This window comes from Carcharodon carcharias, chromosome 16 (genome assembly GCF_017639515.1).
Source record: "Carcharodon carcharias isolate sCarCar2 chromosome 16, sCarCar2.pri, whole genome shotgun sequence".
NCBI lineage: Eukaryota > Metazoa > Chordata > Chondrichthyes > Lamniformes > Lamnidae > Carcharodon > Carcharodon carcharias.
Genome location: NC_054482.1, coordinates 6006865 through 6030304, shown reverse-complemented (window position 1 = coordinate 6030304; position 23440 = coordinate 6006865). Strand labels below are relative to the sequence as shown.

The following is a 23440-nucleotide window of genomic DNA, read 5'->3' as shown; positions in this document are numbered from 1 at the left end:
CCTGAACCGCTGGGTTTCAGTCTAAAATCTTAAGAACGATATTCTCCGTCAATGCGGACATTTTCAATACTGTGCTAGAGTGTCAGCAACAATTATCTGAATTCCTGGCGTGGTTGGATAATTAGTGACTAACAGAGTCAGTGGTGATCCAGTCTGCATTACATATGGGAATAGAAATAGCTTTCCACTGGGAGAATTGAGAATCCTGGATTGTTTAGAAATGTGTATTTCAAGTTCTTATAAAGCCATGTGTGTGGTTTCAGAATTATGAAGCAAAGCTTCAGGTATTTAATTTCTGCTTCCTCCATTTTAAGTTCCCTCCTCTAGTTTCTTAAGTGATTTAAGAAATTGAGCTAGAGTATTTGAAGTTTGATGAAACAATTACTTTCATCAAGATTTCAATAAAAATAAACTAAGTGTACTATCAGCCACATGACAACCATACAAAACTGGAACAGTAAAATACCAGTTTTCCATACATTGACAACTGTTAAACTGAATGTGCATTCAAATTTGTACTGATATCAATATAGAAGTAAAAATTCAAAGGACTTTTATTGGATTTAAGGCTTGGGAGATTGTGATACACAGACCTCATTTTGTAAAGTTTAAAAATGGCAGCCACATCTAGAGAAATGGGAATAGGAATTTGTGGGATATGGTGGGAACTATTGAAACATCCTCTGCACTCACAATTATTTCCATCAAGTATGTAAAACCTAATTTAGAATGGTTCTTATAATTCTATAATTTGTGTTAGCCTTGTTAAGGAAACATTTAAAAGTTTTTATAAATAGCAGCCAGAACAGTTTTTAACAGAGTTGAAATATTATTTGGTCAGTCAAATAAATTCTGATCCATTTGTTAAATGGCATCCGACTTAATGCAACCACGCACCCAGCTATTCATAATTCACAATCTTGGTACTTCTGGCTTTTCGATTTCCACAAGTGCGGTTAGCATAGCATTTACCATCCAGTTTAATTCTGTCTCCCTCCATTATCAGGGCAGTCCCACTGATAGTCATGAATGTTTAAGAATTGTTCCAATGGAAGAACACTTAAACCACTGAAATGCGGTGTATACATGTATGTAAACAACATTAAGAATATTATGAATTATTCTGTTCTAATTGCTTTATGCTGAACCAGCAGAATATTTATGTTGGATAGCTAATGCAAAATTGTGGCTGCTGTTTAGAAAAAAAATAATGCTTATGCTGTAATCAAATGTTTATTTCTATCCTTAAGAATGAAACACTTCTACCAAATGGCAACCTCAATACTTCACAATTAAAGTCTAAATTTCTGTATTTAAAAAAAAGTTACTCAGAACATTCCATTTTTATTTGTATATTTTGAAGAATAGAATGAAGTGCCACAAAAACATGCAGATCATTACCAAAAAATGTATGCATTTCAAATATGATACTTCAAAAAATAAATAAGGCAATTAGCAATGTCCAACATCTGTCCTGCTTGATTGGGTCGCATGGACTGTTACATTCATGTATCTTCAACCAGTAGACTTTAAAATCCTCCACACTCTTTCTTTTTCACTGATAGTGACTCTGTCCTTGGGATTCAGTATTAGTACCTTTTAAATCCCTTAACATGGACAGCATCAACACTGCAGTGAGCAGAGTGGTGCCCTAAAGTCAGTCACCCTTTTCTGCATGTGCTAATAAGTTTGATTTTCAAAGGACAATGTGTACATTCCCCAGGCACACAGACCTTCTGCGAAACACGCAGACCATCCTATGCTACTCAGTGAGCTTTAGCAGGGACAGGACAAGCTGAAAATGGCTCTCATCTGTCGGCTGCTCTTCGAAATGTATCCTTAACTGTTTGATTCCCAGAACTGGTATTTACATGTCTGAAGTTCTACCACATAGTGGAGTAATTTAGTGATGGATGTTCTAACATAATGTCCAAATATCACTAACACCTTATTTGTGACTTCTAGAAATAGTTAAAATGTAAGCAATATTATGTTACTAAACATAATAAACACAAGTCCATAAAACATTTCAGAATATTACTGACAGGAAGCAAATTCACTAAAGAGTTAAACCGGGCATATTTTCATGCATCTTCTGCTTTGACAGATGAAAAATGTCAACTGTCCTGTTTTTATTTTCTAGCTTTTGCACTATTCATCTGGTTCATTAGTGCATATCGCTGCTGCCCCTGACAGCTGCTTGCCCTCTCTTCCCAGCAGCTGAATTTTTCAGGCTAATTTGATTCTCCTCACTGAGACGATCACTGAAATGATTGACTTGCTCCCTGACCTCAAGGGTCCAACTTTCCTTATTAGTATTCCTGGTGTGTTCAAGGTAAGGGAGCGCAGTGTCTGTCTTCAGGGCTGGTGGCTGCACTCTCTCTTTTACTGTAAGCCACCAACCTACAACCTTCTAAGGAGGCAACTGCTGCTCTGTACAATGAAGGAAACATGTAAAACCTCATCTTCAGATGTCAAGGTCCGTGTAGATGAGTAACTGATTTATATTATCAATTTATGCAAATAATTTGTGACACTGAACAACAAGGCATTAATTAATACCAGGAAATTATCCTATTGCATTATGCTCCCCGACTAGACACACATGCATTTTTATACCTTAATGGCCTTCGGTTAAAAAAAAAGGTACTGCTCGTTCTAGCAGAAGTCAGATTGAACAATCTTGTTTAAAAGATTATTTGTCAACTTGATGTAAATTGTGCATCAACGAATCAGAAATCTTTTCCTGAATAGCAAAATAACGTGACCTGCTCTAACATGCATTGTTAAGTATGAAGTGATTTTAAAAGGACTAACAATGATCCAATGAGCTCAAATGAACGAAACCATTTCCATTTTGATTCCCTTCTCCCCCTCTTGAGCCATCATTTTTAGGAGCATGTAGACCCAAAACACAGGCTCCACAGTACTTACATGTCAGCCAAAAAGGTTATGTAAGAACTTCACATGGGATTACAATGAATATGTCCATAGTTGACTACAATCATACCTTAGATATTGGCCTGAATTGTATGATCAGCAGTGAAGCAACGACACTCACCGCTGACCTTGAAGATGATTGTCCACAAAAATCTAGTGACCTCTGACATGTAGATTTTACCTTTCCCAACATTAATTTGAATCTGGTCCCAAGTCAAGGAGATCTCCCGGTATCAGTTAACAGTGATGTCATCAAGCAGGGTAAGCAGCACTGATTACCCTTCACTTTTTGACAATTACCCTTCACTTTTTCTAAATTTTACAGAGAGCAAAATAAAGATTGGGATATGCACAGTAAAAGCTGAAATATCAAACAAAATTTGATAAGGTTTTGGAAAATAATAGGGTGTTATCATAATGAAGACTGATACAACACACAAAAGAAAATTACTTCTCCAAGACCAGTGTTATTCAGCAACAGTTTGGCGTGGTGCAAAGTTAAAAACCCAGTAACCTCATTAACAAAGTGTATCCTTTTTTTGTGGGTTTTAACAACATACTACTGTGTAAAAGGGGAAGTTCTCTTCAGTCCAGTCATTTCTAAAGATTGCCATCTACAGGGACTTCAACAGCACACGCTGTACAGGAGCAGGGAATCACTGGCAGCAACTTCTGGACATCCACGTTTAATTACTCATGTGCAGACTCCAGAAATTGCTCTCAGCTTCACAGGCTAATGAGAGCGAACTCTCTGAGTGGAATTTCATCCAAGCAACAGGGGAATTGTCCGCCAGCTGGAGAGCCAGCGAGAGCCTCGTGTTGTTTCCTTTGGGAAAGGCCCGCCAAATTAAGTGCCAGTCAGGCACTTAAGTGACCAGCAGCAGGCCTTCCCCAAGATTAAGGACCTCGGGGCTTAAACCCCAACTGCGAGCTGCCAGCCAATCAGAAGCCAGCAGCACCACCAAGGGAACAGTGGTGGTTGCCAGCAATGCAACCATTGGGTCAATGAGGGACCCAAGGCCACAGGTAAATGAGGGCAGGATGGGGAGAGGTTTTGGTGTTGAGGGAGAGGGGAGGAGGGTGGAAGGGGAGATCGGAGGCAAGGGTGGGGGTTGGCTTTTAGTGGGCCCTCACCTTCCCGATGCTGGCCCCCTCAATCAGACACTGAGTGAATGAGGGATCACCTTCCCCCAGGAGCCTGGAAGCAAACATGCCAGGGTTTGCTTCTCAGGTAACAAGCATGGCGACTGCCCCGCCCGCCATTGGTTGAATTCCAGCAATGGTGGGATGAGGCCTTTAAGTGGGCATTAATTTCCCAATTAAAGACTTCAATTGGCAGAAGGGGTGGGAAGCCTTTCTTCCCCGGACACAAGCAGGGCAAGAGGCAGGAACGCAGCAGGTCCCCACTCAGTCTTCTCACCTGATTTAAGCACCCCACCCGGCCTCCAAGCTCGTCCCAGGGGAGGGCATTAAATTCTGTCCTTTTGGTTTTGCTCTCATGACAACAAAATCTGGGTCATTATTTTGTATAATATTTAAAATATGTACAAATAGAAAACTCTGATCCAACTACTTGAACATTTGACATTTTGGGATGTTATGAAACCAGAATTCCTGTGGTCTAGTATACATATTTTGATGTCCAAATAGGGAAAAATACGTCTGTTCACTTGCAGTGAGGTCTGAGCTACTTACGTGTGTTGTGATCATTTAGCTCAGGATGAATCTGGGATCAAACCTTGGGCTGTCACGATCTGGTTTTATGTTGGCCTTCCATCACTAGTACCCGTACCTTAACAATATCTCTGACTGTTTCATATTGACTACTCAATTAGTTAGCTCAGGTTTACTTTCAAAATCTGATCAGGATAAAGGAAATTTAAATATATATCTCTCTATTTGAAATAGAGCTGCCAATCTAACATAGGTTCAAACAAACCACAAATGTTTGCCAACTCAGACACGATGGGCTGAATGGCCTCTTTCTGCACCATAACTTTTCTATGGTTCTTTGGTTTTTATTTGAATTTTTGACATCTCCCTCATACTTTTTGTAGACATCTGTTCTGAAGCTATTGTACCAGATTTGAGCTGGGACACTTTCTGCTTGTGAACCTGGCTGAGCACTCTCGCAAAAAGAACCCAATGGTATAACACATCAGACCAAAGAAAATTTCATTTTTGTTGCAGAAATGTCACAATGGAATATCACAACTCCAAAGTATCATAGCCAGTACGTGCATGCAAGGAATGAGAGGCCTCTCAAGTTTGGGAAGGATGCTGCAAATTAAGGAAGTATTTGCGAGTGTGCGACTGCAACATAAAGTGATGGCTAATATAGCTCCGTTGCACATCAACTTGGGCAGCTGAGCCATTGAGAGACTTAAAAATCATCTCCAGTTCCCTTTAGTTACTAATAAAAACAAAAAAACTGCGGATGCTGGAAATCCAAAACAAAAACAGAATTACCTGGAAAAACTCAGCAGGTCTGGCAGCATCGGCGGAGAAGAGTTGACGTTTCGAGTCCTCATGACCCTTCGACAGAACTGTTGAAGGGTCATGAGGACCCGAAACGTCAACTCTTTTCTTCTCCGCCGATGCTGCCAGACCTGCTGAGTTTTTCCAGGTAATTCTGTTTTTCCCTTTAGTTACTAATTTTTCTTTTAACCAAATCAGAAGCCATGCCTGATGATCCAAAAAGCTGAATGGTTATCTATTTCCTGGAATTGTAATTAAGATTACTTTTCACACCAGTATTCCAAAATAATAATATTTGTACAATTATTAATTATTAAATTACATTTATGTAACTACATATAATGCATTTATGTTTAATAAACACAATGCAAAATATTTCATATCATGCCTCTGATATAAACTTGAAGTGTACTTTTATTTTTTTTTAAAGCTATTTATATTATTGTTAATCAGCTCTTTATTTTGCCTATATCAGCCTCTATTGCTGTGAGCGATGGCCATAAATTCCTTCAGCACTGGTCAGACAACAATAACATTTCATTTGAGGTAATTTGTTTAAAAACAAAAAGTTGTATTGGAACATCAACATCAAGCTACAAGTTGGGATTGAGTGCAAGACAATGAGTAAGTGGCATATGTCTTTTAATCCTAAAGTTTTTATAATAATCTTAATTGTATAATCCCACAAAAATTACTAATGAGACTTCCTTCACCAAAATGATTCTTATTCACTTTTTGAAGTGTCTAAAATAAAGTGCAGGCCAGTTATTTGGAGTTGACATTTAAAATATATTCTTCTGCTAATTCAAATTTGTTTTTTCTGAATGTAAAATCTTACTTTCCAACAATTTAGATTAAACAACTTAGTTAAAACAGCATTTACCTTGCCATGCTGGAAAAAAAAAACCTTTAATTCGAAGGGGAAGAGTGTACACATATGGTCACCCTAGTGACCAGAGTATGAGTTTGAACTATACACACATGGGCTACATCTCCCATTCAATCCCATTTTCTCCTAAGTAATGAGAGTTAGTAAACCTGCAGTCCTCTGCAGGCAAAAGAGCAAGAAGGTCTAGGCTGTGAATTTTTAAAGGGGCAATTTTTGCTACTGCTTATTCTCTTTTGTATTGTGGAAACATAATGACCAAACTTTGAAAACTGTATCCATTCCTCACAGTACTAACACTGTTTTGGTCATTTTATTTTCTAACTTTCCAAATGGAGGGACCTTGCTTACAGCACAGAACACAAGCAAGGTTCCTCCCTTCACCCGACAGATCTGAATCACTGAACTGGGACTACAGGCCTCGATCTCATTTCGAACCAAAGTATGAAGGATGGTTTAAAAAACACGAACTGCAGTATCCTTTAAGCAACATTTTTGGAACACTCCTTGGAGTGAAGTTTTATAAGGTTATTATGTTTGGGACTGCGTCATTAATTTAGGGTAAAATGAAATGGGTAATCTGACCTGTCCTGAAGTTTGCCCGGCATCAGGCTGGGATGAGGCAGCTGTTAAGAATTAATGGGAGGACCAGGTTGTTTGCTGGGAAAAAAGTTTAAGGTGTTCATACTTGGAGACAATGGGGGCAGCATCTGTGTTTACAGTGGTTAGACTGCCAGTCTCCAAAGTTCCAGGACGGTGTTGAGAATGTCGGGTTGAATACAGTTATGCCTCATGCCGTCCATTTACTTCCGAGAAAAAAGAGATTTGAGATCTCAACCATATCTAATCAGCATTTTTACCTGGATACAAAGCCCATGTGATTCGCTTTACCATGGAGATGGACTGTGAGAGGTGATGGGTTCCTAAGATATTCTTGAAACTCTCAGGCGTAGGCAGCCTGCCAGGATCCATGAGCGAGGAAGCAGCTAGAAGCCCAAAGTTCACCACACAGGAATGCAGATGGGAGCTCGCACTTGGATTGATACAATCAAATTAGTGAGGATTTGAAATGAGGCTGTAAGATCCGCCTACCTTGCGTGAGAGGGAGAATCCCCAGGAAAACCCTCACCATGAAAGATGGTTTCAGGGTCACCAGGCTGGGAAAGGAAAGGAATGGAAGTAAATCCTTGGGAGCAAAAAATCACTTTGGACTGGGCCCGGGAATATTGAATGGCTATTTAAAGGACAGCGTAAAATAAAACTGTGAAATAGGTTATTAATTGTGTTAAAAGGAAAAAGGTCAAAATTCTGTTCTGCAGTTTAAAGTATAAATGGCCTACAGTAATAGTATTTAGACAATAGTGCTATTAGTCTGTTGCAGTAAAAGGCTTAAAATGTGAAATTTTGTGATGTCATCCTTTCAGCTATTAACTGGAAGTTAAAATTATTTATTTTTTTTAAAGTTACTTATCTCCACAGGGATCATAACAGGAGCTAAATACAGCTTGAAACATTAGAGGACTTCTGAGCATTTCACAGGTTTATCTGCAAATGCAGCACTTACCTAAAGGTTGAATTGGGCAAGCTACCCAGAGACAACTATGTAATGGAGTGTTGAAAACATTAGTGCAAGTCATTCAAATCAGGGGAGGCGATGGTGTAATGGTATTGTCGCTGGATTAGTAATCCAGAAACCCAGGGTAATGCTCTGGTGGAAGATGGTGGAATTTGAATGCAATAAAAATCTGGAATTAAAAGTGCAATGATGACTGTGAAATTGTCAATTGTTGTAAAAACCCATCTGGTTCACTAATGCCCTTTAGGGAAGGAAATCTGTCGTCCTTACCTGGTCTACACGTGACTCCAGAACCACAGCAATGTGGTTAACTTTTAAATGCCCCAGCAAGCCACTCCGTTGTAACAAACCGCTACAAGGACACAAAAAAGGAATGAAACTGGACAGACCACCCGGCATTGACCGAGGCACTGGAAAGGACAATGGCAATCGCAGCCCTCTTGGCCCTGCAAAGTCCTCCTTACTAACATCCGGGAGCTAACATCTGGTGGCTTCCCCACCATCGGGAACATCCTTCCTGCATCTACCCTGTTTAGTCCTGTTAGAATTTTATAGGTTTCTATGAGGTCCCCCCTCATTCTTCTGAACTCCAGCAAATATAATTCTAACCAACTCAATCTCTCCTCAGCCCCGCCATTCCAGGAATCAGTCTGGTAAACCTTCTCTGCACTCCCTGGTTCAATGAAGAGTGCAGGAGGGCATGCCAGGAGCAGCACCAGGCATACCTAAAAATGAGGTGTCAACCTGGAGAAGCTATAAAACAGAATGACTTGCATGCCAAACAGCATAAGCAGCAAGTGATGGACAGAGCTAAGTGATCCCACAACCAACGAATCAGATCTAAGCTCTGCAGTCCTGCTATATCCAGTCGTGAATGGTGGTGGACAATTAAACAACTCACTGGAAGAGGTGGTTCTGCAAATATCCCCATCCTCAATGAAGGAGGAGCCCAGCATAGTAGTGCAAAAGATAAGGTTGAAGCATTTGCAATAATCTTTAGCCAGAAGTGCCGAGTGGATGATCCATCTCTGCCCCCTCCGGAGGTACTCAGCATCACAGATGCCAGTTTACAGCTTATTCAATTCACTCCACGTGATATCAAGAAATGGCTGAAGGCACTGGATACTTCAAAGGCTATGGGCCCTGACAATATTCCAGCAATAGTACTGAAGACTTGTGCTCCAGATTTTCCCATGCCCCTAGCCAAGCTGTTTCAGTACAGCTGCAACACAGGCATCTACCTGGCTATGTGGAAAATTGCCCAGACATGTCCTGTACACTAAAAGCAGGACAAATCTAACCCAGCCAATTACTGCCCCATCAGTCTACTCTCGATCATCAGTAATGGTCATCAACAGTGCTATCATGTGGCAATTGCTTAGCAATAACCTGCTCACTGATGCCCAGTTTGGGTTCCGCCAGGGCCACTCAGCTCCTCACCTCATTACAGCCTTGGTTCAACATGGACTCCTGAGGTGAGGTGAGAGTGACTGCCCTTGACATCAAGGCAGCATTTGACCAAGTATAACATCAAGGAGCCCTAGTAAAAGTGGAGTCAATGGGAATCGGGGGAAAACTCTGCTGATTGGAGTCATACCTAGCACAAAAGGAAGATGGTTGTGGTTGTTGGATGTCAGTCACCTCAGCTCCAGGACACCACTGCAGGAGTTCCTCAGGGTAATGTCCTAGGCCCAACCATCTTCAGCTGCTTCATCAATGATCTTCCTTCCATTATAAGGTCAGAAGTGGGGATGTTCGCTGATGATTGCACAATGTTCAGCACCATTTGCAACTCCTCAGATAATGAAGCAGTCCATGTCCAAATGCAACAAGACGTGGACAATATCCAGGCTTGGGCTGACAAGTTGCAAGTAACATTAGCGCCACACAAGTGCCAGGCAATGACCATCTCCTACAAGAGAGAATCCAACCATCACTCCTTCATGTTCAATGGCATTACCATCACTGAATCCCCCACTATCAACATCCTGGGGGTAACCATTGACCAGAAACTGAACTGGACTAGCCATATAAATAATGTGGCTACAAGAGCAGGTCAGAGGTTAGGAATCGTGCGACAAGTAACTCACCTTCTGACTCCCCAAAGCCCATCCACCATCTACAAGGCACAAGTCAGGAGTGTGATGGAATAATCTCCACTTGCCTGGATGAGTGTAGCTCCTACAACACTGAAGAAGCTGGACACCGTCCAGGACAAAGTAGTCCGCTTGATTGGCACCACATCCACAAACATTCACTCCATCCACCACTGGCAGACAGTAGCAGCAGTGTGTACCATCTACAAGATGCAGTGCAAGAATTCACCAAGGCTCCTTAGACAGCACCTTTCAAACCCATGACCACAACTACCTAGAAGGACAAGGGCAGCAGATAGATGGGAACACCACCATCTGGAAGTTCCCCTCCAAGTCACTCACCATCCTGACTTGGAAATATATCGCCGTTCCTTCACTGTCGCTGGGTCAAAATCATGGAACTCCCTTCCTAACAGCACTGTGGGGTACCTACACCACATGGACTGCAGCGGTTCAAGAAGGCAACTCACCACCACCTTCTCAACAGCAACTAGGGATGGACAATAAATGCTGGCGTAGCCAGCGAAGCTCACGTCTCGTGAATGAACAAATAAAAATGATTAATCTTGTACCTTAACTGTGTTTAGTGTAACTTCGCATAAAAAAGGAAATTATCAACACATCATCACCAAAATAAATAAATCTAGTAAAGTCAAGTCCATGCTGAATGCCATATGTTTGACTATTACAACCTTCCTTAGGATTATAAAACCAATGATAAAACCCCTCACATGAAAAAGTTATTTTGCGTGAGCTGAAAAGAGCTATCCCCTTACCTAATTAAACTGCATATTTTATTGGTTATTCCTCACACAAAAAAGTTTTGCTCTGTAAAATTTTACTACAGCAGTCATTCTGACAGGTTTTTTCCTCTTCCTCATGAGGTGCGGTATAAAAACAAACATCTTTTCACAATATGGCACAGGCAGAAATCAGAAATATTGAAATGCTATATTTCAATTCATAAATATAAATATGGTATAAATCTTCGGTTATGACTGAATCATACATATGTGAAAAAGTATAACTTTCTCAACGTACAGTTCAGAAATGTTGCCAAAGAAGGGGCAATATTATTGGAATAAGGGAACCCTGTCAGCATTAGCAGCTAAAATCCAATTTATCGTTAAACGTTGCCACCAAAAGATAACAATTTTGGCAAGAAGTTGTCTTCATTTTAGTTTCTATTTATATTTATGGAGAACAGATGTGGCAAATTTCTGTTAGGTGCAGAAGTAATTTTTCAGGTTTCCCCCCTCCCCCACCCCCAGTGGAAGTAAGATGCTTACACTGAAAAGAATGAACACAATATAAAATCATCCTAAAAAAACAACCTTTTATATAATAGGTTAAGAGGTTAGAGTATGTCATCAACAGTAGCTAACGAGACAGCAACACAGATGGTTACAGTGAACATTCTACAAAATAAGATTGGAAAGGGAATGTTTTGGCTGTTGAATTAACTTCCCAACATTATCACTGCAATTACCCCTACATTGGATTCTAATAAATGACTAAGTGAAAGATTAGCACTCTCAAATAGGAGAACCATGGTGATGACTACCACAATATGCCTATGTCATTTTAAACATACTTCCCCAGAAATGACTGGAAAAGTGGTGTGAAGAAAGCATTTACAAAGCAAAACTCTGAATTCTCTTGCCATAGTTTGGATGAGTTTTAACACAATTTGGCCAGCGTCCAAACACAGAACACACCAGGACGGCAGCGAGTTCAATCTCAAATGGAAGAGAAAGACAGAAGACAATATAAATGCTACTGTGCCACCCTGCAACTAACACAGCATTAGCTAATCTGAAAGCACAGTGGTAGCAGTTGTGCTTTGGACAGACCTGTCTTCCTGGCTGATGGCAGCTATTACTACACAGGCTGAAAAAAAAAACCTAAGGGAAAAGCAAACCACTAGAAAGTTATTTTATTGGGAACTTTGAATAAGCATACTTTAGTTAAAATGTGGACATCACTGGCAACACATCCCAGTTGCCCTAAGGTGATCTTGTGAGTCAAGAAGATCATTGCAACCTGTGTGGTATTCTTTATAGTGGATTGATAAAACTGAGTGCTTTGCTGGACCACTTCAGAGGACAATTAAAAGTCACATACATACCAGACTGGGTAAAAACTGCAGGTTTACATCCCTAAATTATACTAGCAAACCAGTTTTTACAGCACTTGTTTTCAACTGACATCAGCTTTTTCATCTGAAGGTTTTTTTTAAACTGAATCAAAATTTTCCAAGTGTCATAGTGGAATTTGACTAAGGGTTATTAGTCCTGGTCTCTGGATTTACTGATTCAATAACATAACCACTACACTACCATACCCATGTTTTAGACAGAGAATCAACAACATTAGTGTGTTGATTGGAAATTGATTTTTTTCCCCCATTAATTTTAGTACAACACATTACTTCCATTGCATACCACCACTCTCTCTCATTTTCCTGAATTCAGGAATAAGAAGGGGAAGATGGCAAAGTATACATTTAGTTATGAAAGAGATATTATATCAATACCTGCTTTATAACCAAATGAAAATTATTTTAACATGAATCTTCTTAATAGACAAGATTCAGATGTCATGGTTCGCTCAGATCCTTCGCAGATCTTTGGAAAATATTCTAGATATACACCATCATAGTAAACTGAAGTCAGTTACATTTATTTCCTCCAAGCTGTTCAATACAATAAAATATTCTGAACAACACGCAAGGGACCACTTTAAGTCCACGAGGTCTCCATGTTTGTCGGATTTGATGAATTACTGAACAATTCATGTGCCTCTGGCAGAAAAAACACATATTTCTTTGGTGGGATACTTGGAAAATTCCTTGTACTGTTAGACTTCATGTCAAACCTGCAGTCCAGTTTTTTTTCCCACTCGCTTCTACTTTCCAAGATTCCTACTGCACCAGGTATGTCTGTCAGACTGTCACTTAGTTTCAGACTATTAAAGCTGTCAATTTGGTAAGGGAAGAAAACAATTACACTCAACTTCTGTTTCCAATCAACTCCCAGTCCCATGAAAAATATAACCTTGAAGTTAATTATGCGGTCTTTCAAGTCCAGTCTCACCACTCACCCACACGATTCTTCCTCAAATTTGCTATCCGGTCACCCTTGTTCTCTTCACAGACTCTATCTGAGTTTTAAAACCAAAAGTACTATATATACTTTAAAACAGTTGCTGCTCAGCACGGGTTCCTTTGTATCCAAGCCAATTGGGTAAAATCACAATTAATACCGAGAAAGAAACAAAAGCAAGCTTTCAAGTTATGAACGTAACTACACAGAATGGGAAGCCTGTCATGTTCCAAATCATAAAGTATCTTATGCTTTTAATATCCATTTATGAAATCTTCCTGGTCACTTCAAATTTGTTTCATAGCACGCTGCATTTCCCTTGGTTGGAGTAGAATCCACATTCTTGCACAGAGGTGGGTGGATGAGCTGATCACGTGTCTCATTTTTGTGTGACAATATATTTAGACTGAAAATCAGAAACCACTAAATGTGAATTGTATGCTTTGTCCTGAAAGCAATTAATTTAAGGGAAAGGACTTGGTAACGCGTACTAATGGACAACTACGGCACACATCTCTTCGCCGTGTTGGATTTAAACTGTAATTCAGATGTCTGTCATAGCTGTATAGAGAAGCAGCGTTTTGTCTGGTAGTGGATGGTCTACATGATGCCTCAATAGGAAGGTCTGATGGACTCTTCCAGACCAGAAGATACAGTTCTTCAGTTCTGAGGTCACTGAAATAGAAGTTGAGATCTGTGGTGGTGAAATGAAACCTTATGTGTAAGCTTTGTTATGGATTCCAGTTCAGTTTTCACATTATTTGTTCACTTTGAGATGTCAATTTTCTTTTGAATACCCAAGGAAGTGTAATATCAATTTACAATTAAGCACAGTTTTCTGTATTGATTTTTTTTTCTGCTAAGGTTGTTTTTTTACTTATAACGTGGCTTGTAGTTTAAAAGCCTATGTCATATGACCTAATGAAGCAGTTGTTTTTCTGCAATCTGATCAGCAGAACACAAGAGGACTTTATGTCAAATCTGTAAGCTAATTGCAGTTAAAAAAACTTTCTATTCAATATGGGTGACAATGCAATCCGATCCACTGTGTGTATAAAGTGACATTTCACTTCAGCGTGGATGGCAAGATCATGGGAGAACTATCTGGTGAAGTCCTAATAATGTAAGCCTTCAATAGTTATTCTTTGGCAACATGATTCCTGTTGTGCATTCTACTTTTAACTTGGCTTGAATCAGCTTATTTTTATTTAATGAATTTGGTATATTTTTTCCTCCTCAGTAAATAGCACCACTGCAGTAAGTTTACAGAGTGCATTACTTAACAGAATTTCATTTACTATTTATTACTTAGAAAAATGGTTTGAAAGGGGCAATTGGATGTGATTCTTTCATCTTTAGAGTCTGAATTGGAATTATGGTCAGGCTGATAATGATAAATGTTTACTTTTGCTCCAAGTGTCTTGTCACCGCACACTCAACCCAATTTTGAGCAGACAAGCGTCTAAGACCGATTATTGACCACAAACGAATAGAAATGGAGAAATTAACAGCTTTATAGGTGACCCTTAAGGATGACTGATGCAAGCACTGGAAATTGAGAAAAGTAATTCAAATGCATTTTTTGAATAGAATGGAATGCCAAATGTGAACATGAAGAAAAAATTGTAAAGAAGCACACTGATTTCTTGCACCTTGAAAAGCAAAACAAATTTATGAGTTTTATATACAGTATTGTATTAGGTATCTCATTCATCAATATTCTGATGAACAATTTGCATTATAGGGAATTTAAAAAGTCAGCAATTAATCCCTTGTCCAAAAGATGATACCTTTAGACCATTCACTTGCAGATCATTTCAAAAGAACAGAAAATTATCAATAATATTAAAAATAAAAAATACCAGTTATTTTCTTATATTCTCTGTTCTACCTCAGAACTAATGCTATCAACATACTAAGATGTTCATACTTTATAGGCTTACCTCATATAGCAGACAACCTAGTGACCAGATGTCAGATTTGAAATTGTATCCATTTTCATGTATTCTCTCTGGGGACATGTAGTATGGGGTACCCACTTTAAAAGGAAAAAAGGAAGTTATAACTTGTGCACCACAAAATAAAATTTTTAAAAAGCCGACTTCTCAAAGTTTGGTGTTTTATTGATACATCGTTTTTATGCAAGGAATCCGCATTACTTACAAGAAGCATATACACATCCCCACACAAATGAAATATAATTTTAATTAAAGATTTCGATCTTTGGTTAATCCAATCAAGCAAGTTTTCAACTATACACTTTTAGGCACCACTCTAAACATTATGCTTATGTAGAACAGAACTCAAACCATAGGTTTCAGTACAGTAATTCCGTGCTTAACGTCATAGTTGGGCTCCATTAAAGTGCAACTTTAAGTGAAAGAACTCTAAGTGAATCAGATTTTCCCATTACATTACAACCAATATAAAAGCCGTAGGTAGGTTCTATTGGTCCTTTTTTGTCAGAAAATAAATATTAAAACATTATAACCTGTAAGCTGAAATATTGTACATTTAAATTCCTAAGTAAATGAAATAACTTTTAATATATCAATTAAAAAATATAAGAGAAATATGGCTTCCCTCTTCCCCTGGCCACTTGTTTCTCCTGAACAGTCGATAGGAGTAAGGCCTCAGAAGTAGAATTGCAAGCAGCGCCGACAAAGGGGAGCACTTTTCCTATTTTAGATTTTAAAAGAGTAAAGCTTTTACTCCCTCACTAGACATCTGCTTCAAAAGATTTAACACCACAAATTAAGATTTCCAGCTTTGGTGCGATTGGAACCAGTGTCCCCAGAGCATTAGCCTGGGCCTCTGGATTACTAGTCCAGTGACTTTACCACGATGCCACACCTCCCCCCCAAAGTGGTACCCAGTGTTAATTGCCATAAGTCAAGACGACATTAGTTCAGCCAAGAAAGTAATCATAATGCTAGCTCTGAGCATTGTTGCTGCCACTTATAAAGTAAACCCTAATAACCAAAGTTCTCTTCACTGGTATTGCTTTCAGAATTTCATTAACAATGTAAATGAGAGTCACTCCTCCTAATTTATCTCCTGTTCAGAAATCACTGGGAGCTTTAACAAACAACTACATATTTCTTTCAGCTCAGTGCACAAACTTAACCCTATCTAGTTGCATTATTCTTAAAGGTCTTCCACAAGTCTAACCCTACAGCTATATACAGAACCAATCAACTTCAGTAAAGCAAATGAATAGTCTCTGACAGTAATTCAGTAGCGGCTTGCTTTAAAAGTTATACACTTCCACCAGTTTTAAATCATAATAATTTGGAGGCACCAACAACAGTAAATTTAAGCCTAGGATAAACGTACAAAGTCGCATTTAAGCAATTATTAGGCATAAAGATGCATTTAGCCCATTTGAGTTGCCAAGGGTCAACAGTAATCACCTCTTGTTACCATAAAATATGATACTAATAATTGGCAGTGAACATCATGCAAGCTTGTGGATGTGGAGAATCCACAGGAAAATCTGCAGGGGGCAGGGAAAACATTTCAGCATGCAGACAAGTAGCTTCAGAAAGGTACTGACAGTCAGGCTGATCTACTGCGAATCACAGGAAAGCATCAAACATTTGCCAGCAATTCCACAATTGAAGTACAATTTTAGTGCACAAGCAAATGTTGAGTTTAGATTCTGTCCAAAGTCAAATAAAGTTATACCAATGACAGATAGTATTCAAATATTAAAACCAATACTTTTATCTGGAGATAAAATCATTTCTTCTTCTGAAGTTGCACATATATTTAAATAGTTATGTCAGATTCTCCCATCCTCTGAAAAATTTGTCAACAGAATATGTCCACAACTGAAAAACTTAATACCTAACTCACTATTAGGCTTCTAGATACCAGAGTCTAACAACAAAAACCTTGAAAATATGGGGCAGGATTTTACGCATCAGCGAGCAGGGGGTGGGGCCCACTCGCCAACGCGTAAAATGATGCACGGTGACGTCGGGCGGAACCCCAATGTCACCGTGCATCATTTAAACTTTCAGGAAGGCGGGAGCACAGGGAAATCAGCTGTGCGCCTGCTGACCTGTCAATGGGCAATTGAGGCCATTGACAGAGACAATTAAGTAATTAAAGGACCTGCTTGTCCAACCTGAAGGTTAGCGGGCAGGCCAGGAACCCCGGCGCAAACTGGAACTGGAAAAAGCATGAAACCTCATCCACGGACGGAATGAGGTATCATGTAGCTTTTAAAAAAGTTTGATAAAGTTTTTGGGAAAATTATGGACATGTTCCAATTCATGTGACAGTGTCACATAACGGGACATGTTAGGGAAATTATACTATTTTTAAAAATTTTACTATTTCTATTTTTAGGTTTTTAACATTTTGAGTCGATCTCCCTGAGGCTGCACTTAGCCTCAGGGAGATGAGTGTGCTCTTTCGAGAGCATGTGCAAAGAGCACACTCTCGATTTTGGGATTCCCCCACCCGCCCCACCCGCACAGGGAGCGCATGGCGCTTCCGTGCAGACGTCACGCTGGGTGGGCCTTAATTGGCCCGCCCACGTAAAACGGTGCCACGCCTCTGATCGGGGGCGCCGATTGGAAGCGCACCTGCGCGCACGCACGTCCATCAACTTCCTCCCCAACGGGGTGGTTAAACACTCCGGGATAAGTAAACAACACACCCTGAAATTAACAGTATGTCAAGTAAAATTAGCCATAAAGAGTGTAAACAGTGTGTAAACGTATAGCTCAGAAACATGTTGGTGTATTGACTGTGGGGTGTGAATTCTCCCCGTGATTTCCCGCAAAGTGAGTTTTAATTTAGAAGGGCTGTTTAGGGAGACACAGCCAGAAGTCAAATACTGAACTTGTAGCACTGATGAGTAGTTTCTTTAACTCAGAAGCCCAGGAACATCTGTGGTGTCCAAAGATAGGGCGAATTTCATGATGTGGAGAACAAAACTTGTAAGATAATTAGGGAAGCCAGGAAACCCAAGTAGTACATAACCATTGCTCAGGTAATTTAATACATCTTCCGCAAAGGTAAATTAGGTTAAGTGCATGACATTGGTGACAGCAACTTGTCTGGGCCCGGGAAGATCATTCAAATGAAATAAAGGTGGGGAGTCAAAACTTCAAAGAAATGCACCCTCTTAAAGCTCAAAATAATAGATAATAGAAAGTAAAATGTTTGGTATTCTAGCAGGAACCTACAATAAAGATAAGACTTCCGAAGAAGAGTCATGTTGGACTCAAAACGTTAATTCTGTTTTTCTCTCCACAGATGTTGCCAGACCTGCTGAGATTTTCCAGCATTCTCTGTTTTTATTTCAGATCTCCAGAATCCACAGTATTTTGCTTTTAATTTATTTTTAACCTACAAATTTAGTTTTATGTACCAAGGATGGCTTTTTTGTCCACTGTTTTCAAAATATAGAGGGTTGTACTGTGCCACATTTTACAAATATAAATAGAAGTTTACAGCACAGGAGACCGTCATTCGACCTATCAAGTCCATGCAGGTCAACAAAGATCTGACTACACTAATCCCATTTTCCAGTGCTTGGACCATATCTAAATACTTCTTAAATGTTATGAGAGTTTCTGACTCAACCACCCTTTCAGGCAGTGAGTTCCAGACACCCACCACCCTCTGGATGAAAAAATTTATCCTCTACTTCCCTCTTAGCCTTCTACCTCTTTCCTTAAACCCATGCCCACTGGTTATTGACTCCTCGACTAATGAAAAAAGTGCCTTCCTATCCACCCTATCTAAGCCCCTCATAATCTTACACACTTCTGTCAGGTCCCCTCTCAACCTTCACTGCTCCAAGGAAAACAACCTGACTATCCAATTTTTCCTCATAGCTCAGACCCTCCAGCCGAGGCAGCATCCTGGTAAATCTCCTCTGCACCCTCTCAAGTGCAATCACATCCTTCCTACAATGTGGTGACCAGAACTGCACGCAGTACTCCAGTTGCAGCCTAACCAGCATTTTATACAGTTCCAGCATAACCTCCCTGTTCTTGTATTCTATGCCTTGGCTAATAAAGGCAAGTATCCCTTATGCCTTCTTAACTACCTTATCTACCTGTGCTGTTACATTAAGAGATCTATGGAAATGCACTCCAAGGTCCTTCTGGTCTTCAGTACTTTCCAGGGTCCTAGTTTGCCTTGTTAGCCCTCCCCAAGTGCATTACCTCGCACTTTTCTGGGTTGAATCCCATTTGCCACTGCTCTGCCCACCTGACCAGTCCATTGATATCCTCCTGTTGTTTCCGGTTATCCTCCTCTCTATTTACCACCCTACCAATTTTCATGTCATCCACCAACTCCTTGATCATACCCTCTACATTTAATTCCAAATCATTTATGTACACCACAAACAGCAAGGGCCCCAGCACCGAGCCCTGCAGAACCCCAATGGAAACAGACTTCCAGTCACAGAAACATCCCTCTATCATCAGCCTCTGCTTCCTGCCTCTCAGCCAATTTTGGATCCAATGTGCTACTTTGCTTTGGATCCCATAGGCTCTTACTGTCTTGACCAGTCTGCCATGAGACACCTTATCAAAAGCCTTGCTAAAGACCATGTAGACCACATCAAAAGCATTACACTCATCAATACTCCTGGTTACCTCCTCAAAAAACTCGATCAAATTTGTCAAACACGACCTTCCCTTAACAAATCCATGCTGACTATCCCTGATTAATCCATGTCTCTCCAAGTGCAGCTATATTTTGTCCCAGAGAATTCTTTCTAGTAACTTCCCCACCACCAAGGCTAGACTGACTGGCCTATAATTTCCTGGTCTATCCCTTCCTCCCTTTTTTAATAATGGGATAACGGTAGCAGTCCTCCAGTCCTGTGGCACCTCACCAGCGGCCAGAGAGGATTTGAAAATTACTGCCAGGGCCCCTGATATCTCTTCCCTTGCCTCCCTCAACAGCCTGGAATACATCTCATCCAGACCTGAGGATTTATCCACTTTTAAGGCCACTAAACCCGCTAGTACCTCCTCTCTCTCTATGTTAATTTCCTCTAATATTTCACAGTCCTCCACTCTGATGACTATATCTGTGTCATCCTTTTACATTGTGAAAACTGACGCAAAGTATTCATTGAGGACTGTACCCACGTCTTCCGGGTCCACACACAGATTATCCCTATGGTCCCTAATTGGCCCTACTCTTTCCCTAGTTATTCTCTTGCTCTTTATATATTTAAAAACCCCCTCTGGGTTTTCCTTTATTACACCCACCAATGCTTTCTCATGTACTCTCTTAGCTTTCTTAATTTCCTTTTTAAGTTCCTCCCTGCACTTTATACTACTCTAGGGACTCTGCTGTTATTGAGCCCTTGATATCTGCCATAACCCTCTCTTTCCTTCATAATCCTAACCTTTGTGTCCCTTGGCATCCAGGGTTCTCCAGCCTTGGTCCCCCCCGCCCTTTGTCTTTACAGGAACATATTTGCCCTGTACTCTTGCTATTATCTCTTTGAATGCCTCCCACTGCTCTGCAAGTAGCTGCTCCCAGTCCACTTGGACCAAATTGTATCTCATCTTAATAAAATTAGCCTTTCCCCAGTTTAGAACTTTTATTCCTGGCCCAACCTTCACCTTTTCCATATCCTATTTCCTAGCCTAAATCTAACTGAGTTAAGGTCACCATCTCCAAAATGCGCCCCCTACTGATATGCCTTCCACCTGCCCGGGCTCATATCCGAATATTAGGTCCAGAACTACCCCCTCTCTTGTTGGGCTTTCTATGTACTGGCTAAAAAAATTCTCCTAGATTCAACTTAAGAATTTTGCTCCCTTCTTACCTTGCACACTAAAACTGTCCCAGTTAATATTTGGTAGTTCAATTCCCCGACTATTACTGCATTATTCTAACACTTCTCTGAAATTTGATTACGTATTTGATCCTCTATCTCTCCCTGACTGTTTGGAGGCCTATAGTACACACCCAACAGTGTGTTTGCCCCTTTTGTGTTTTTTTACTTCTCCCCATATGGCCTCATTTGATGATGCTTCCAAGATATCATCCCTCGTCACTGCTTTAATTGATTCCTTGATCAATATTGCGACCCCACCCCTCCCCCCCTCTTCTATCCCCCTCTTGATCTCATCTGAATATCTTATAACCAGGAATGTGCAGCTGCCAATCTTGCCCTTCTTTTATCCAAGTCTCGGTCACAGTTATGATATCATACTCGCAAGTGCCCATCTGTGCCCTCAGCTCGTCTGTCTTATTCCTCAGGCTCCTTGCTTTAACATATATTCCATTTAGCCTTGCTAAACTCACTTCTTTCCTATCTGCCCTAAAGATATTCCACAGTGGCTTTTGCCTCTACTAGTACGAGCACCATTTGAGAGAATTAATGTTTTGTTGATTTGTCAAGTTAATGTGCAGAGTTCAGAACAGTCACTAACATGTTGTCCAATTCTTGTTATTGAGGCTGCACTTGGAGATTTTACCATTATTTTCAAATGATGCTTCAAATCTTCAATACATTGTGCCCCAATGAATTCCAATTCTTTGGGTACTCTCGAATAAACTTCTTCACATAGTACTGGTGGAGGTAGATGGTTTTGAGCATGACATAAAGTGCTACAGAAGGTAACTAGTTCCTGTGGAAGTTCTTACACATCTTCTACAAAGGTAAATTAAGTGCATGACTCTTGGTGAGAGCAACTCATCTAGGCCCAGAAATATAATTCAAATGAAATGGAGGTGGGGAGTCAAAACTTCAAAGAAATGCACCTTTTTAAAGCTCAAAGTAATAGATAGTAGAATGTAAAATGTTTGGTTTCTAGCAGGAGCTGCTTCTACTTTTTGATGAAGGCAACCAGTGTAGGCATCAGGACATTTTGGTTCTGGAAGACCGTTGTGCCTCAATTTGTGTTTTTTTTCTAGAAACCACCTGATGTCTTTGTTATTTCTAATTTTCCTAGAATTGCCCACACGCTTCACAAAAGGCAAAATTGTTATGGAGGGAAAGATTATATTTGCTGCTGGTGATGGAGAACATGCTCCTACAAAATGTAAAAACCTGCTCATGATAAGCACTAAATCCTAGGAAACTCAATTTTCTTTACACAGAAGCTGAAGCCAGGGACAAAATTCTCACACAGTAAAGAATGGCTTCTGTTGTAGAGAATCTAAAAAGCATTAAGTCATGTAGGTTAGGACAAAATAACTCTCAGACAGGCTTTACTTCAACATTCCCAATAGATCACACAATAGATATTTATTATCAAGACTATAACATAACAAATGAATACTATGCCATGCCAAATGCAAACAGAAGATGTTTTAAAAACTGTTCTAATTGCATGTAATACAATCTTTTAGATCTGTCCTCAAAAACAGACCTCTAAAACCAATGTTGAATTGTTTTAGCCTTGCTGTTCAAGCATGTTCAGCAGTGACTCTCTACATGTTCAAATACCAAGGGCAGAATTTTGCCCTTGATGGGCGGGCAGGCCCCACTGGCTCAGCAGCGGGTCACCAGCCGATCACCGCTGCCGAAACGGGCCCCGCCGCCATTTTGAGTGGGCGGGCCTTAAGCGCTTCCTGTGCGGGGGGTGGGGGGGGAGGGATTCCCCAACTGTCAGAGTGCGCTGTTTCATGCCTGCGCACAAGAGAGCGCACATCTCCCTGAGGCTAAGTGCTGCCTCGGGGAGAGCGCTGAAAGTTTTATAAACTTCAAAAATAAAAACATAAACAAATTATTAACATATCCCCCTCATGAGATGGGACACGTCAATAAAAATCACATAAACTTCATTAAAGTTTTTTAAAACAGACACGAAACCTCATCCCGCCGGTGGATGAGGTTTCATGTTTTGTCAGAAGCCCATTGGGACTCCTGGCCTGCCCGCCAGGCTTAAGGGCCTTTAATTGGCTTAATTATCCTGTCAATGGCCTCAATTGGCCATTGACAGGTCGGCGGGCGGACAGCTGATCGCCCTGTGTCCCCACCTTCCTGGATATTTAAATGAGGCGATATGACATCCGGGGTTCCCCCCGACATCATCCCACACCATTTTCGCGTCGGCAAGCAGGCCCCACCCCCAGTTCGCCGACGGAAAAATTCTGCCCCAAGTATTTTTTTTAACATTCATAAACTAAGATCTGCAGTCATTTGACATCTTATAATCAATCCCTGCAAGCCTTCTGGCATCTGTGCTAAGAAAGAACAATAAGGTTTCAAACTGGGAAAAGGGCCACTGCAGTGCAATGAATTTGGTTGGCACTGAGACTGTGGGGATTTCAATTTTTCTCATTGTTTCAGGACGCGGTTTGAGAAATGATTTATTTCAGTAGTGCTTTAGCCATCTTACCATTATTTTCCACAGTGTTA

General features: G+C 40.3%; 1 protein-coding gene across 6 annotated transcripts in view; it reads right to left on the bottom strand.

Moving 5' to 3' along the window:
• The window catches only part of nek7 (NIMA-related kinase 7), a 196794-nt gene that overhangs the window by 16428 nt on the left and 156926 nt on the right, over positions 1 to 23440 (bottom strand). For all 6 annotated transcript variants that reach the window (XM_041208097.1, XM_041208099.1, XM_041208100.1 and 3 more), the window contains one exon: positions 15024 to 15118. In XM_041208097.1, coding sequence (XP_041064031.1) covers positions 15024 to 15118 — 95 coding nt within the window. The remainder of the gene's footprint in view (positions 1 to 15023; positions 15119 to 23440) is intronic.